The sequence below is a fragment of the Eucyclogobius newberryi genome, unplaced genomic scaffold (assembly GCF_026437365.1).
Source record: "Eucyclogobius newberryi isolate DKJ021-1_F unplaced genomic scaffold, fEucNew1.0.hap1 SCAF_1, whole genome shotgun sequence".
Taxonomy (NCBI): domain Eukaryota; kingdom Metazoa; phylum Chordata; class Actinopteri; order Gobiiformes; family Gobiidae; genus Eucyclogobius; species Eucyclogobius newberryi.
In genome coordinates this window covers 40,234,631-40,247,935 of record NW_027315723.1, presented here as the reverse complement: position 1 = coordinate 40,247,935, position 13,305 = coordinate 40,234,631, and the positions used below count along the sequence as shown (strand labels likewise).

The 13,305-nt window shown below is 38.8% G+C and overlaps 1 protein-coding gene across 1 annotated transcript in view; it reads left to right on the top strand.

Moving 5' to 3' along the window:
- The window catches only part of otofa (otoferlin a), a 130,800-nt gene that overhangs the window by 78,254 nt on the left and 39,241 nt on the right, over window positions 1–13,305 (top strand). Inside the window, exons 7-14 of the mRNA XM_072446413.1 lie at window positions 1,689–1,818; window positions 2,999–3,053; window positions 3,861–3,992; window positions 5,582–5,644; window positions 7,383–7,467; window positions 7,538–7,697; window positions 9,874–10,060; window positions 10,528–10,714. Coding sequence (XP_072302514.1) covers window positions 1,689–1,818; window positions 2,999–3,053; window positions 3,861–3,992; window positions 5,582–5,644; window positions 7,383–7,467; window positions 7,538–7,697; window positions 9,874–10,060; window positions 10,528–10,714 — 999 coding nt within the window. The remainder of the gene's footprint in view (window positions 1–1,688; window positions 1,819–2,998; window positions 3,054–3,860; window positions 3,993–5,581; window positions 5,645–7,382; window positions 7,468–7,537; window positions 7,698–9,873; window positions 10,061–10,527; window positions 10,715–13,305) is intronic.

Sequence of the window (13,305 nt, the reverse complement as noted above, 5' to 3'; positions counted from 1 at the left end):
TCACATATATTCTTATCTTACGTATTCACACAGCAGTTATAAGAGATGTTGACAGCTCTTTGTTATATATGTGACTGACCGTGGCCAATCCAGTTACATGTCTACCCGGAGACATTTTGAGTTATTCACAGATTCTGAAAGTGTGAATTCAAAGCTTTCCAATGATGTCTCACTCATGTAGATCTGATAATATTTGAGTAAGTTGTGGTCATTTGAATGTATACAACTCTCAAAACCTTTCACTGAGAAAACGGCTTCCAAAGTTTCTCACCGGAGTGAGCCCAGAGTCACAGGGGGGCTCATTTGCATCTCATTGAGATAAGCCCTCCCCCCTGTCACACTGACACCACCTTCCCCCTACAGCTGTCACTGAAGACTCAAGAGGAGTGTTGTTATTGATGGTAACTGGACTTGAATCAGAATTAGAAGTTACTATATTAAAATGGAAATACTTGGATTACAAAAGGCCCTGAATAGAATCAAAGAATCAGAATGAGAATAGGGTTCATTGCATTTGTCGATAAACATAATTCACAGGTGCACCAACAATGGTGCACTGAATGATTCAACACAAACAACAAAAGATAAGATAAAATAGCCTTTAATGTTACAACGCAGTAGATACAAGGGGAAAGGACAGATAACTTATAGGAAGTTTAAAAAACACTCTTAATAGAAGAACTCTTATAAACAGATGCCAGGGCCAGGTATACGAACTGCAACGGGTCCATGGCTTTGAATATATGAGATATGAGATAATAGATATGATATGTACACCACCAGAGTCCAATTACATCAGAGATCACATCCTCATCCTCTTCTTCGTCTGTGCACTCTTCTGTGCTGTGACTCTCGGCTCTTGGCATCAAAGCTGTAAACAAATAACAGGACATTTAAGAAATGGCTAACTATTTCACATAAAACACTCATTAACTATTTTTTTTTTAACACAATGTGAGAGTTTCAATATAAATACCTGAAGTGCTGATAACTCTTGTCGATATGATTTCGGCTAAAACACCTCTCTACTCTCTGAGGTTAAGAAAAGCTAGGAATGCTATGGTGGAATTTAGTGTTTAAGTCAGGGGTGTCCAAACTTTTTTCACCGGGGGCTGTGTTTTGAAACGTATATGGAGCAGAGGGCCACAAACAACCAGACAATGAAGTGAACCATTCGAAATGTTGCATAGTTTCGATTCGTCCACACCTTCAATAAGACTTGGAACATTACAATTAGGTTGGTATAACATCAAATTAGTGGAATTTTTCCAATTTTACAGTAAAAAGTACAACATTTGTTGTTTGGACCAACACAAATTTGTCTGAGGGCTGCATTTGGCCCCCGGGCCGTAGTTTGGACATGTTTGGTTGAAATGTCAAAAATGTACCCTGGTTTATGTTTAATATATGTAGTCTTTGCCAGAAAAATATTACACTAGATTTTTGCCGGTCTTTGTGCTCCCTTCATGATTAAAAGTACCCCACTTCCACACCCTATGCATTTTAACTTTAGCTTTATTAACGATGACACTTTCTGACATTTCTGTTGCACAACAAAAACTCCAGAAAGGGCTCCCAGACATATCCTCTCTTGGCCGTCTTCCTCTGGGTAAAACTAAGATGGCAGAAGAATGGGTCCTCAGGGGTTGAGTGCATGGTAATGATATGTGATGGTGGGTTTGTTTCAGATGAGCCTGCAGTGCTGGACATGATGGACGACTTGGACAGGAAAGCCATGAGGATCGCAGGGAGCTTTGAGCCGGACACGGTGTCTCTGGCTTCGGTCACTGCAGTCACCACCAACGTCTCCAACAAGAGGTGTGCAGCTAACTAAACTGGCACATATCACTTTGTAATACATCATGAAATTTAGAAATGGGCTGTATGTTTAGTGTAAAGCAGCGGTGTCAAACTCATTTTGGGGTTGGGGGTTTTGGTTTAATTGTTTGAAGTTATTTGTGGAAACTGTTTTGCATAAATCTACACCATGTGAAAGACATCACAGACTTTTAGTCCATATTCATGCATTAGCAGCATGGTGCATGAATATGGAAAATAGACAACTAACATGGATTTCTGATAAGAAATGTTAATATCAAAGACTTATTACACCTGTGTAAACTTTACTTGTAGCTCCTGATCTGTCCAGGTTTTTCATTTGTTTTTGCATTTGTTTGAAAGTTTGTTTTCTTGTAAGCTACACATTAGCCCCACTTGTAGAACAGCTCTGACATCCACAAACAGTCTCCTCTCTTCCATGTTTTTTCCAAAGCTCTTAGAGCTTTGTGCGGGTAAGTGTAAAAAGTCTGGCGTGCGAGTCTGCACAGAAGACTCAGAGGAGACAGAGGGCGTTGAGCAGCATTAAGGGACGTGTAGTTCTAGTGGTGAAATCGCTATACATCAATCGGAAATGAATAAATATACATTTCAATAATTTTTTGCATGCTTGTTTAAAATTAGTGGCCAGGACAAAAAAAAAATCATCCATCCTGTTGGATTGACACAAAATGTGCTGCCTTGTAAGAAAAAATCCAAACTAATTTCACTCCATAATTGCCCGCACGGGGGAAGCTCTCTCATCGTTCACACACTTTATCTTCTCCCTGTTCACACCACACGCTGAGTTTTATTCACAGGGAGTACGTAACATGAAAAAGTGCCCATCCTGATGGAGGAATCTGAATCTGAATAAGAATAACAATAATAAACTCTAGTCTAGGTGATTTCTCCTGGCTATTTTCTCCAAAACACCTTCCTATAGCAAACATAAACATGGGAACATGAAACTGCATCTATGAACAAACAAATCAAACCCAGAAGTCCCTCTCACTAATGTCACATATTGAACTGGTGCCTTTCATCTAAGAAATGGCCACATCAATTGTTTTTAATATCTCGGAACACTACCCTTTTATATGTTCAAATCAAATATTTGTTTTATTGGTGACAACTGTATGGATCATTTACAACTATCAAATAATAAACGATTTTGTTTTAGGTCAAAGCCAGACATCAAGATGGAACCGAGCTCAGGACGGCCAGTGGACTACCAGGTTTGTGACATTTCCTTTCACTTCAGTTAGTTTATTTTACGCATAGAAATAAACAAAAGATAATGTAAGTATTTTTCTTGGTTGCTCTAGTTGTGTGTGAAAGTACATGTTCAGACCAGAATAAGTCGACAGAACGGTTGTAGAGTTGCGTGTTTTGGAAGCACTAACTAAGCCTGAGGGACGCTCCTGCTGAATGACGTTTGTCCATCACACAGTGCAGTACTGTGGCCTCTGGGAAATACCTCGCTCACATCACAGGCTTAAATCTCTCCACTGCGCTCAGCCAATAAGGGGGGCTTATGGTGGGTATGCCAAATCGATCTGACTGCCAATGCTGAGAAATCTACATTTTAGAGTAAAACGCAATGTGAGAAAAACTATTTGAGTGCGTATTCTGATTCTGATTCTGGTATAATAGTAAATATTCTCGGCATACTAATCTAAAATTTTCTCACTGAAAATTTGAAAAGAAGATTTATAAATATTTTTGCCGTTATATTTTTATAATTCAGAAAATAGTTGTGGGTTAAATTTTTCAACTTCAGCATTATTCATTTCTGTTCTGATCATCTGACATTTTGGAATATATTTGTAGTTCGTGATTTCAGAAAAGTAATAATGATAAAAAACATGAGTTTACAATTCCTTCTGTGATATTACTTTTTTATTGACATCATTAAACAACATGTTCCTTAATTAACTGATGCTTGAAGAATTAAAGGTTAACTATTAGATTAATATATATCACATTTTTAACTTATTTACTTTTGTCGAATGACAATTTTATATTTACCCATCTCCCCTCAGATCAGCATCACGATCATTGAAGCGCGTCAGCTGATCGGCCTGAACATGGACCCGGTGGTTTGTGTGGAGATTGGGGACGAGAAGAAGTACACGTCTATGAAGGAGTCCACCAACTGTCCGTACTACAACGAGGCAAGTCCAATAGATCTACCACCAAGCATTTGTTTAGTGAACCACTGCAGTACCAAGCATTGTATGAACATGCATCCAGTAGAAAACTGTAAAGTAGACCATTGACTCCTTGTGTGAAGTAATGACCAAACAATCAAGCAATGGTTGTTTTGTTTTTTGTGTATTAATTGAACACATTAACATTCTAGGGTAATGGGGGCTGCTAATAAATATTGATACTTTCTTCTTCTTTTTGTTTTATGGGGAGTGCAGGTGCATTCACTGTAAATCAGGGTTGTGTATATGTATATATATGCAATATATCATCATCTGACTTGATACAGAGTCACAGTATCAATATTTTTTTAATTATATATATATATATATATATTTTTTTTTTTTAAAGATTTTTGTGGCCCGTAGACTTTAAACGAGGTGGAATAGTACTTTTGATATGCTGTTTGTGCCGCGCTCCTTTGGGCCGAGGTGAGAAGGAGCTGTGGACCTGATCAGAAGCTCCTCTCGGCCGAGGTGAGCTGTGGACCTGATCAGAAGCTGATCTGTGCAGAAGATGCTGCTGCAGCATGTTCAGATCATGCTGATTGTTTGGCAAGAAACATGCAATACTTTACAAGAATGTGTTTATATATATATATATATATATATATATATATATATATATATATATATATATATATATATATATATATATTTCTATTTGGATCAGTTGGTTGGATGTATGAAGTTATTAGAGCTATAATTATAAATATGTGCTTTGTGGATAACCATTGAAATATCATGCATTTTCTTATCTTTTAAGACCTTTTTTTTAAAAATGTATCGGGATACGTATCGTAATGAGAGAATTGTATCAAAATATACAAGTATCGGGATATGTATTGTATCGCGAGGGTCTTGGCAATACCCAGCCTTACTGTAAATGTCTTGGACATAGTCTTAGTTTATTGGTTCTGGGCTTCATGCTGTGCTGTGCCTGCAGAGCCCCCTGTGGTTTGGTAAGGAAGTGCTAGTCTTATATTGATTCTTCCTGTCTGGACGGAAAACAAGGAATACACCTGTCTAATGGAGATGGTACAAGATTGTTTGCATCAATTTAGAATTTAAATGAATAGCTGCCATAAAAAATGGAATATTAATGGTAGGAAGTGTTTCAAAGGTAGTTTAAGGTCAGTTTTTGCTTGATGCGTCTGAGAGGTTTGCACTACTGTATCTACTGTCCGAGCTACTGCCAACAAATTCTCTCCAGTTAATTGGACTTGGACTAAAACTTTATTATTTGCAGTTGAAGTTCCTGCTGTTGAAAGGTCACACTGGCTAAAGCTACGTTATGTGTTAGTTTGGCTTAGATGAGATACACGTAAAAGGCTTATTCTATTCTTACATTTTGTCTATGAACAAAATATGTTTTGGTTTAGAAAACCTCAGTTCAATTTTCTGTGGTATAAAAGACCTCCAAGGTAGATTTTTAAAAATCCATCGTTACTGTGGTGCATTTTTGTCATAGTTAACGACAAGTGAGTTTTAAAAATCCCACTGTACATTGTTGGTAAGTGCTTTTTAATTAGCAAACTTTTCTCCTCTGTCTGCAGTATTTTGTCTTTGACTTCCACATTCCTCCCGATGTGATGTTCGACAAGATCATCAAGCTTTCTGTGAGTAAAACTAAACGTACAGGCAATTCAACCCAAACAACTAAGAAGGGGAACTCATCTTGTTTTTCTCTGAACCTTTCAAAACTCTGGCAGGGTGGTTCCTGTCATGATGCTAACATACAGATTTATATCCTTGGGTTTCAGAATAATGAGAAATTAGGACATTGCCTTTGCTATCAACAATATAAAAGAAAATCTAATATATTTTGAATCGGAGAAAGGTTCACAATATTAAATAGAACAGGAAGCTGATATTATTTATTGACCTTTATTTAATTAACCAGATAAGAACCCATTGAGATCGAGACCTCTTTTTCAAGTAAAGACAACACACATTTTTAAAACATTACACAGTTAAAAGAGATTTAAGAAAAAAACAAAATCTACATTTAAAAGCACAGACATTTTTTAAAGATTCACCCTCTATGTCTTTTAAAATCAAACGAAAATGCCTGATTGAGACTATTTCATGCAGTGTCAAACTGAAGGGAGGTCTAAGCTGCAGGGGCAGCATAAGATTAGTTAAGATTGCTTCCCCCAGTCAGTCCAAACTTTGAGTAAGCGCAGGTCATAATGACTCTCCGCTCTCCGCACCAGGGGCACACAAGTTGTGTGCCCCTGGTGCTTTTTGTGTTCATACACTAAAAGCATCCAATGTGTGATCCTCCTGGCACCAAAAGAGGGCCATCCAGCCTTGGCGTAGAGTTCACAGTGGTGGCTGAGCCACCCACAACACGTTGTGAATCTCAATGCGGTGATACACAGTATTCAACAATTTCAGACATAATCCAAACGAGGCATAAAAGAGCCTATTTGTAAGTGAGCTTTAAAAGAGAGCTCTTGGTCCAGTATAAAGCCATAGTACTTAAAATTGGAAACAAACGCAATAGGATTACCCTGAGGGTTATCATCCTGTGGGATCTGAGGGATATCGTGCGAGAAGGCTTTTGTCTTGTTTGCATTCAATACTAGTTGTAGGGACCACAAACGAGACTGCACTATGACAAAGACAGACTGTAATGTCTCAATGGCCTGTTCCAGTGATGTCAAGCAACAGTAAGAACCGCATCATTGTCATTAAAATGGTACATGACATCAGACGGCTCAGCACAAAGATAATTGACATAACTCGTGAATAAAATTGGGCCTAAAATGGAACCCTGAGGCACTCCCTTGGTCACACTCAAAAAAAGAAGAGGAGGCCCCTTCCAATTTCACACATTGGGAAATTGGTCAGAGATGCCATACCGCTTCACGATTCCAACTAAAAGCTGAGCATCTACAGCAGGGGTGGGCAAACTACAGCCCGCGGGCCACATGTGGCCCGTTTGTCTTTATAATCCGGCCCGCCAAACATGCCAAGTAATATATAAAAAATAAATAAATATATGTTTTCCTTTTTTGGCCTCAGGCTTCTGTCTGCACTTGTATCCTTAATAAATATGACGTGAAATGAATTAAATAATAGATCCAATAGCCTGTATTTTACAGAAAAGTTATATTTTATTTGATATTAAATCAAATAAAATATAACTTATATATATATTTTTTCACACCAATGATCGCGGGCCGGCCCTTCGCTACTTGCCTGGATTCGAATATGGCCCTCGGAGGAAAATAATTGCCCACCCCTGATCTACATTGTCAAACGCAGGCAGATTTCTCCACTTTCTTCATAAACCGACTTCTTACATGCACTAATCTATATGGAGTTACCACTTCCTCCATGTCTGCACAGGTCATTCACTCCAAGAACCTTCTCCGCAGCGGGACACTGGTGGGCTCTTTCAAGATGGACGTAGGGACAGTTTACTCACAGCCAGGTAATTGAAACAAAAGTTATAATTTCTTGGGTAATAGTTGACTGATTTATTTACTTTTATTTACTTTTAGAGCACCAATTTTACCACAAGTGGGCAATGCTGTCGGACCCAGACGATATAACAGCTGGGTGTAAAGGATACCTAAAGTGTGGCATTGCTGTGGTGGGGAAAGGCGACAACATCAAGACCCCACACAAGGCCAATGAGACAGAGGAGGACGAGATAGAGGGGTAAAGGAGGCTTTTTGTATGATGATGTTTGATTGTATTAAAGTTTTCAAAGGTTCTGTTCAGACTTTTACTGCCTTAGACATGGGTAATGTAGCCAATTTTAACTTTACGGTGTTATATTTGTTATTTGGCAAAAAAAAAAGTCATTTTTGCAGTGATTTAGCCACACAATTTTGTGATTGGAGTAGACAGTGTAAGTGAAAGCGTAGATAGTGAAGGAGAATTCTAATATTTTGGGTTGGTAGTACTCAGTTTTATTTACTCTTATTTACATTATTTTGATTACTTTATATAAATATATTATACTTCTGTGAGATTTATTTTAATTCTACTGGAGTGCTATGTTTATGCTTAAAGGCGCAATGAACAATTTTTCTGCGATTTGTGAACGCAGGTGGAAGTGCGCATGCGCACTCCCCCGTGCGGACCCCCGTACACTGATATTATGATAGATCAATGCGCTTAGACACACGGAAACGTGCTGCTCTCGGGGGACGAGCCACACGTGGCTGTAGGTGAGCAGTAGGTGCGTTTTATGATTGATACGTGGCAGGACCAATCGGCAATCCACGCCGCAAGGAAAAAAGACTCAGATTTGTGCCAAAAAAATCGTCCATTCAACCTTTAAGTACCGTAAAGGTTTTTGTTCCTGAGCATGTGCACAATTTGAGCATCAAATATGAAATAAATAAAATATATATTTGAGCGACCCCTTTACATCACAATTGCATCTGACCAGGTTCTGATCATGAGGACTGTTAAGGGCACAAATGTGTGCAGATGAGGCTGTCAGAGAGGACTCTGGGGTTTATTGTCCCATTTATACGATATATGTTCAACACAAAATGCCTTTGCCTTTGACTACAAGCAAGAATCTTGTATCTAAAATCACGCACATTAAAAATGCTTTGTGATAGGTCATAAAACTGTAAACAAATTAAGTCTCATGTTTAATTTGTGTATGCATTTTTATGTCACATAACTTAATATTATCACTTAGATAGTTTGATTTCATACTAGAAGGAGGAGTGGGGCTCTTGAAGAAAATGTGAATGAAGAAAAATGTTGAATATTGATGTGTGGTCATGGTGAGTGTAATTGTTAATTTGTGATGGTTCTAATCTTAATAATCGTGATATTGTAACATCCCTTATGATGAAATGACGTTCATACACCATCTAAAGTGAAGACTCTAAATGGACCCAATGAATGCATACAAGTCAATGGCTATGTATTTGCGAGCCCTACAACATGGATCATCACTGGATTCCATTCCGTGGTATATTATATATTATACTATCTTAAACCAAAAGTATTTCCCGGGCTACATTCATCTCCACTATCAATCCTAATCTCTTTTCTCTGTGTGCAAAAGCAGAAGTCTATAACTCGCTGCCATTCTCTGTCATACATTGTAAACTACAGCAGACAGGATTTGAACAAAAACGGCATTGTGTAACCCACTATTTCTTAGATAAGCTCAGCATCCTCCTTATCCACAAACATCCTGCACAGCGGCATCTATTCACCATGGTTTACTGCCTTTCCAGATACAACTCAAATGGAGCGTGGCGGTGTTTTCCTGTTGGCTGGGCTCTGTAACGAATGCCTTCAGAATGCCTTACCCCATGTTGACATTACAGAGTTTATTGTGGCTTTCTTTATGTTGTTGGCATTGGTTGTCCATGTTTTATTTTAAGTATATAGATATGCTCCTTTTTAAAATTTGTTCCAGTGTGGAATGAGCAAGCAAAAATGCAAAAAAATTCAAGCAAAAAAACAAAAAACTGTAGGTGATATTTCAGTTCAATTCAATTTAATTTTGTAACACCCAAACTCACAACAGCTGTTATCTCGAAGGGCGACAGTGAAACATGGATTAAACAATGTTCATAGGGACTTGGCAATGTCCCAAGCTCCCCTGTCCTTAGACTCTCCTTCTCGGCCAGGATGTTGTGGTATAGTGATTTAACTGTAGCCCTACACACCAATTAGCCTCCGTCACGTTTGAGTGATGAGCCTCAGTTTCAATTTTAGTCATCACTTGATAAATTGAAGAATCTAAATAGCTTTCTAACACCATTATAAGTTCAATTGCGCAGTATTGAATCAAAGACCCATACTGTCTCATATGTATTTAATCTTAGCCTTTGCCATTCCCCTGTGTCTTTCCCAGAAACCTGCTGCTCCCAGAGGGGTTCCCAGCCGAGCGGCAGTGGGCCCGGTACTACGTGAAGATCCATCGCGCCGAGGGTCTTCCCAAAATGAACACCAGTATCATGGCCAACGTCAAGAAAGCATTTATTGGAGAAAACCGCGATCTGGTGGACCCCTATGTGCAAGTGCAATTTGCTGGACAGAAAGTAATCTCCCCTTCATGTTTCTCTTCTACTGAGCTGGTTTAGGTTTAATCAGAACTGTTCTGAAAGTAGTTGAAACCATGAGGTACAAATAAGTGCAGCTTAAACACGCCCTTTGTCTGAACTAATCGAAACTAAGTTTAACCTACCACATGTGAAGCAAAGTAAAAAAGCAAGACGATATAAATGACAGGATAAAAATTCTGTATCGTTACTGTAGCTTCTTAGTTTCATCAGCATTCTTCACACTCTGTGGCAATGCTCCTAACTATGCAGCAAATAGCCCAATTTTGTTATTTATTTTAGTTACATTAGCAATACTTTCTTAACACTGTAAAAATTATGTATACATGAATACTTGATCAGCTCCTCACATATTTTTGAAGACGACCAATACCTGAAACCTAACGATCGCTATAATACCAGACTAATACTGATGATTAAATGACTGAATCATTGCTTCGTTCCAGGGGAAGACCTCAGTCCAGAAGAGCAGCTACGAGCCCATTTGGAACGAGCAGGTGGTGTTCACGGAGCTCTTCCCTCCTCTGTGCAAGCGCGTCAAAGTCCAGATCCGCGACTCAGAGAAAGTCAACGATGTCGCCATAGGAACACACTTTATTGATCTACGCAAAATCTCCAACGACGGTGACAAAGGTAGCAAGCGCAAAAACACCCCCGGGAGCCCACTAATAGTTTATCTTGACCCCATTGATTTTCTGTTATAGCATTAATTAGCCAGTAGATATTTGTGTGAGCACAGTAATTGTGCCTGTCGCGTGACCCCTCCTAGTAATAGCCAGTGTAAATTTATTATGACGATCCCCCGCAAGTCGGGGCGCAATGATCGGACCATTGGGAATTATCTGGGTCTCAGAAATAACAACATTTCCTAAGCATGTGGTATAATCGGGAGTTGGCAAATTAAATTACTTTGATCAATCCTTATGTTTTGAGGTGTTTAGATAAATAATGTAGAATAATAATATGTTTTTCCGCAGATGAATACAGAAAGAAATACAGACAAAACTGAAAAAAGAGGGTATGAAGGGACAGTTTTGAAAAATCTTTTCTACTCATGTTGGTGGATTTATTTGTAGAGATGGACAAAATCGATATATCGGGCCGATATTTGTCCATTTTAGCGCAGAGACTATTGGTCTTAAATGTCTCACACAGGCTGATATTTAGTTTGGGCAGGTGGACCACCTGATTAAAGGACATACATGAAGCTTTAGTTGAACACTTAAGCGCAGAGAGGGCACATGTGCCTACTCTGCTTTTACAGGGATGTGGATCTCTAAAAATCCTTGCTAATGTCATTTGTTTTTTAAATTAAAGCAGTACTTTGTGTTTGTTGAAATTTCATATCCTATCATTTGGGGTAAATTAACCAAATTACCCTTACAAATCAGCCCAAACACATTGTTGGATCTTATGGCCATGGGAAAAACACCATCAGTCCATCCCTATTTATTTGTATTTGTAAAACAGGCAAAGTGATATGTTTTGGTCCTTCACAGTGCTCAGCAGAGTACCGTATAGAACATACCTGGGCATTTGTGGCCCCAGGGGCCAGATGTGGCCCTCAGTTTTAAGCCGGTCCCCAACTGAAAGTGTCTAATTTTTAACTGTCTATGTAACATTTGACTGTACTTGTTTTAAAAAAAAGTTTACATGTCGGTGTAATCCCTCATTTGTCTAGAAGTGAGGAGATCATAAAGTTTACATTAAATGAATGAAAAAATAGATTCTATAGCCTATTTTACAGAAAAAGGCTTATAATTAGGCTACCTCAAATAAATTGTCTGTTTGCTGTAACCCGAGTCAACATTTTTCAAGTGGCTCGGTCGGTAGGCAAATTCTTATTTTTTTTTACTTTGAAGGCAAAAAAGAAAGATCCAAATTTTGCCATTATTTGAGTCGGAGTGACCACCAGGGGTCAGGCTTCAACAGTCAATGACGGAAAACGTTTCTATCAACCCAATCAGGAGACTAAATCTCACGATTTTAAGACATTTCGATTGACCTTTTGTACGCCGCTATCCTTTATTTTGGTAGAGAAGGCGAGCGGGGGGAACATACGGGGGACACGGGCGCCGTCATCTTTGTTGTGATGACGCTACTGGGCGTGTGTCAATCCCAGAATGCATTACGTAAAACACCCTGACAGAGCCTGGCATGTCCTATGGACACTAGAGTGGCGCCGACGGGGGCGCACCAACTTGTTAAAGGTAATTTGTCGTCATTAACTCACGGTCTGTTTTGGTACAGACGCATGTGGGGGACTGACTGTGCAGACGCACATGCGTTGCGCAGTGCGTTATCTTTGCTATAAGGATGAAAGATAGGATAACTAGCGTGATAAAAATATTCGACACGGTAGTTTAGGGAAGTCCGGTCGGTGAGTCGGCGAAATAATTGAAAAATAAAAGAATTTGATGTTTTTTCAACAAAATGCTGATAAAAAAATTTCAGTCGGCTAGTTTCACACTGGGTCGGTCGGGTTACGGCAAACAGACATTATTTTGCTCAGCCTTATGAGAATTTGTTACACCAATGGTCGCGGTCCGGCCCTCTGCCACTTGTCTCAATATGAATGGCTCTCAGAGGAAATATAATTGCCCACAGCTGATATAGAAGGAAGATAAAGTCAAGTAAATTATGAGCTGACACACAAGCATTTTTCAGGCGGTTTCTCTCAAACCAAGCACGCCTCCAAGGCTTCCAATAAAATTTCAATTTTAGATTTGGTAGTTTGTCTCAATATTCTCATTAGAGCGGTTCTAATAATGTGTTATATGCACACAGAGTATCATTAAGTATGGGTGAAGATGCAAGAAGCTTAAGGTAAAATATGTGAAGGGAAGAAATATGCTCTGAAAACATGAATAAATCATTTTATGATGGCTTCCATTAACTAGAAAGTACTTTAAATATTCTAAATAGGATGGCACACTTGGACCATAACCCTGGCTATAGACACACTATTCATGCTATTCATTCACAGAAAACACAGAAATGTTTCCTTCTGGAGACAACAAATATTTTGCATAGCTTGTTACAGCAACTTTCTAATTGAGAATGTCCATTGCAGATATGGGTGTTTGTATGAAATAATGCTGGTATTGAAATTGTAGAGTTGTAGAGTGATTGTATCTGTTCGAGGAAAAGGAAAAGAGACAGCCTTCAAACAGGACTATCTGGTCATATGATAAAGACAGTTAAGAACCAGAGTAACCCTTTGT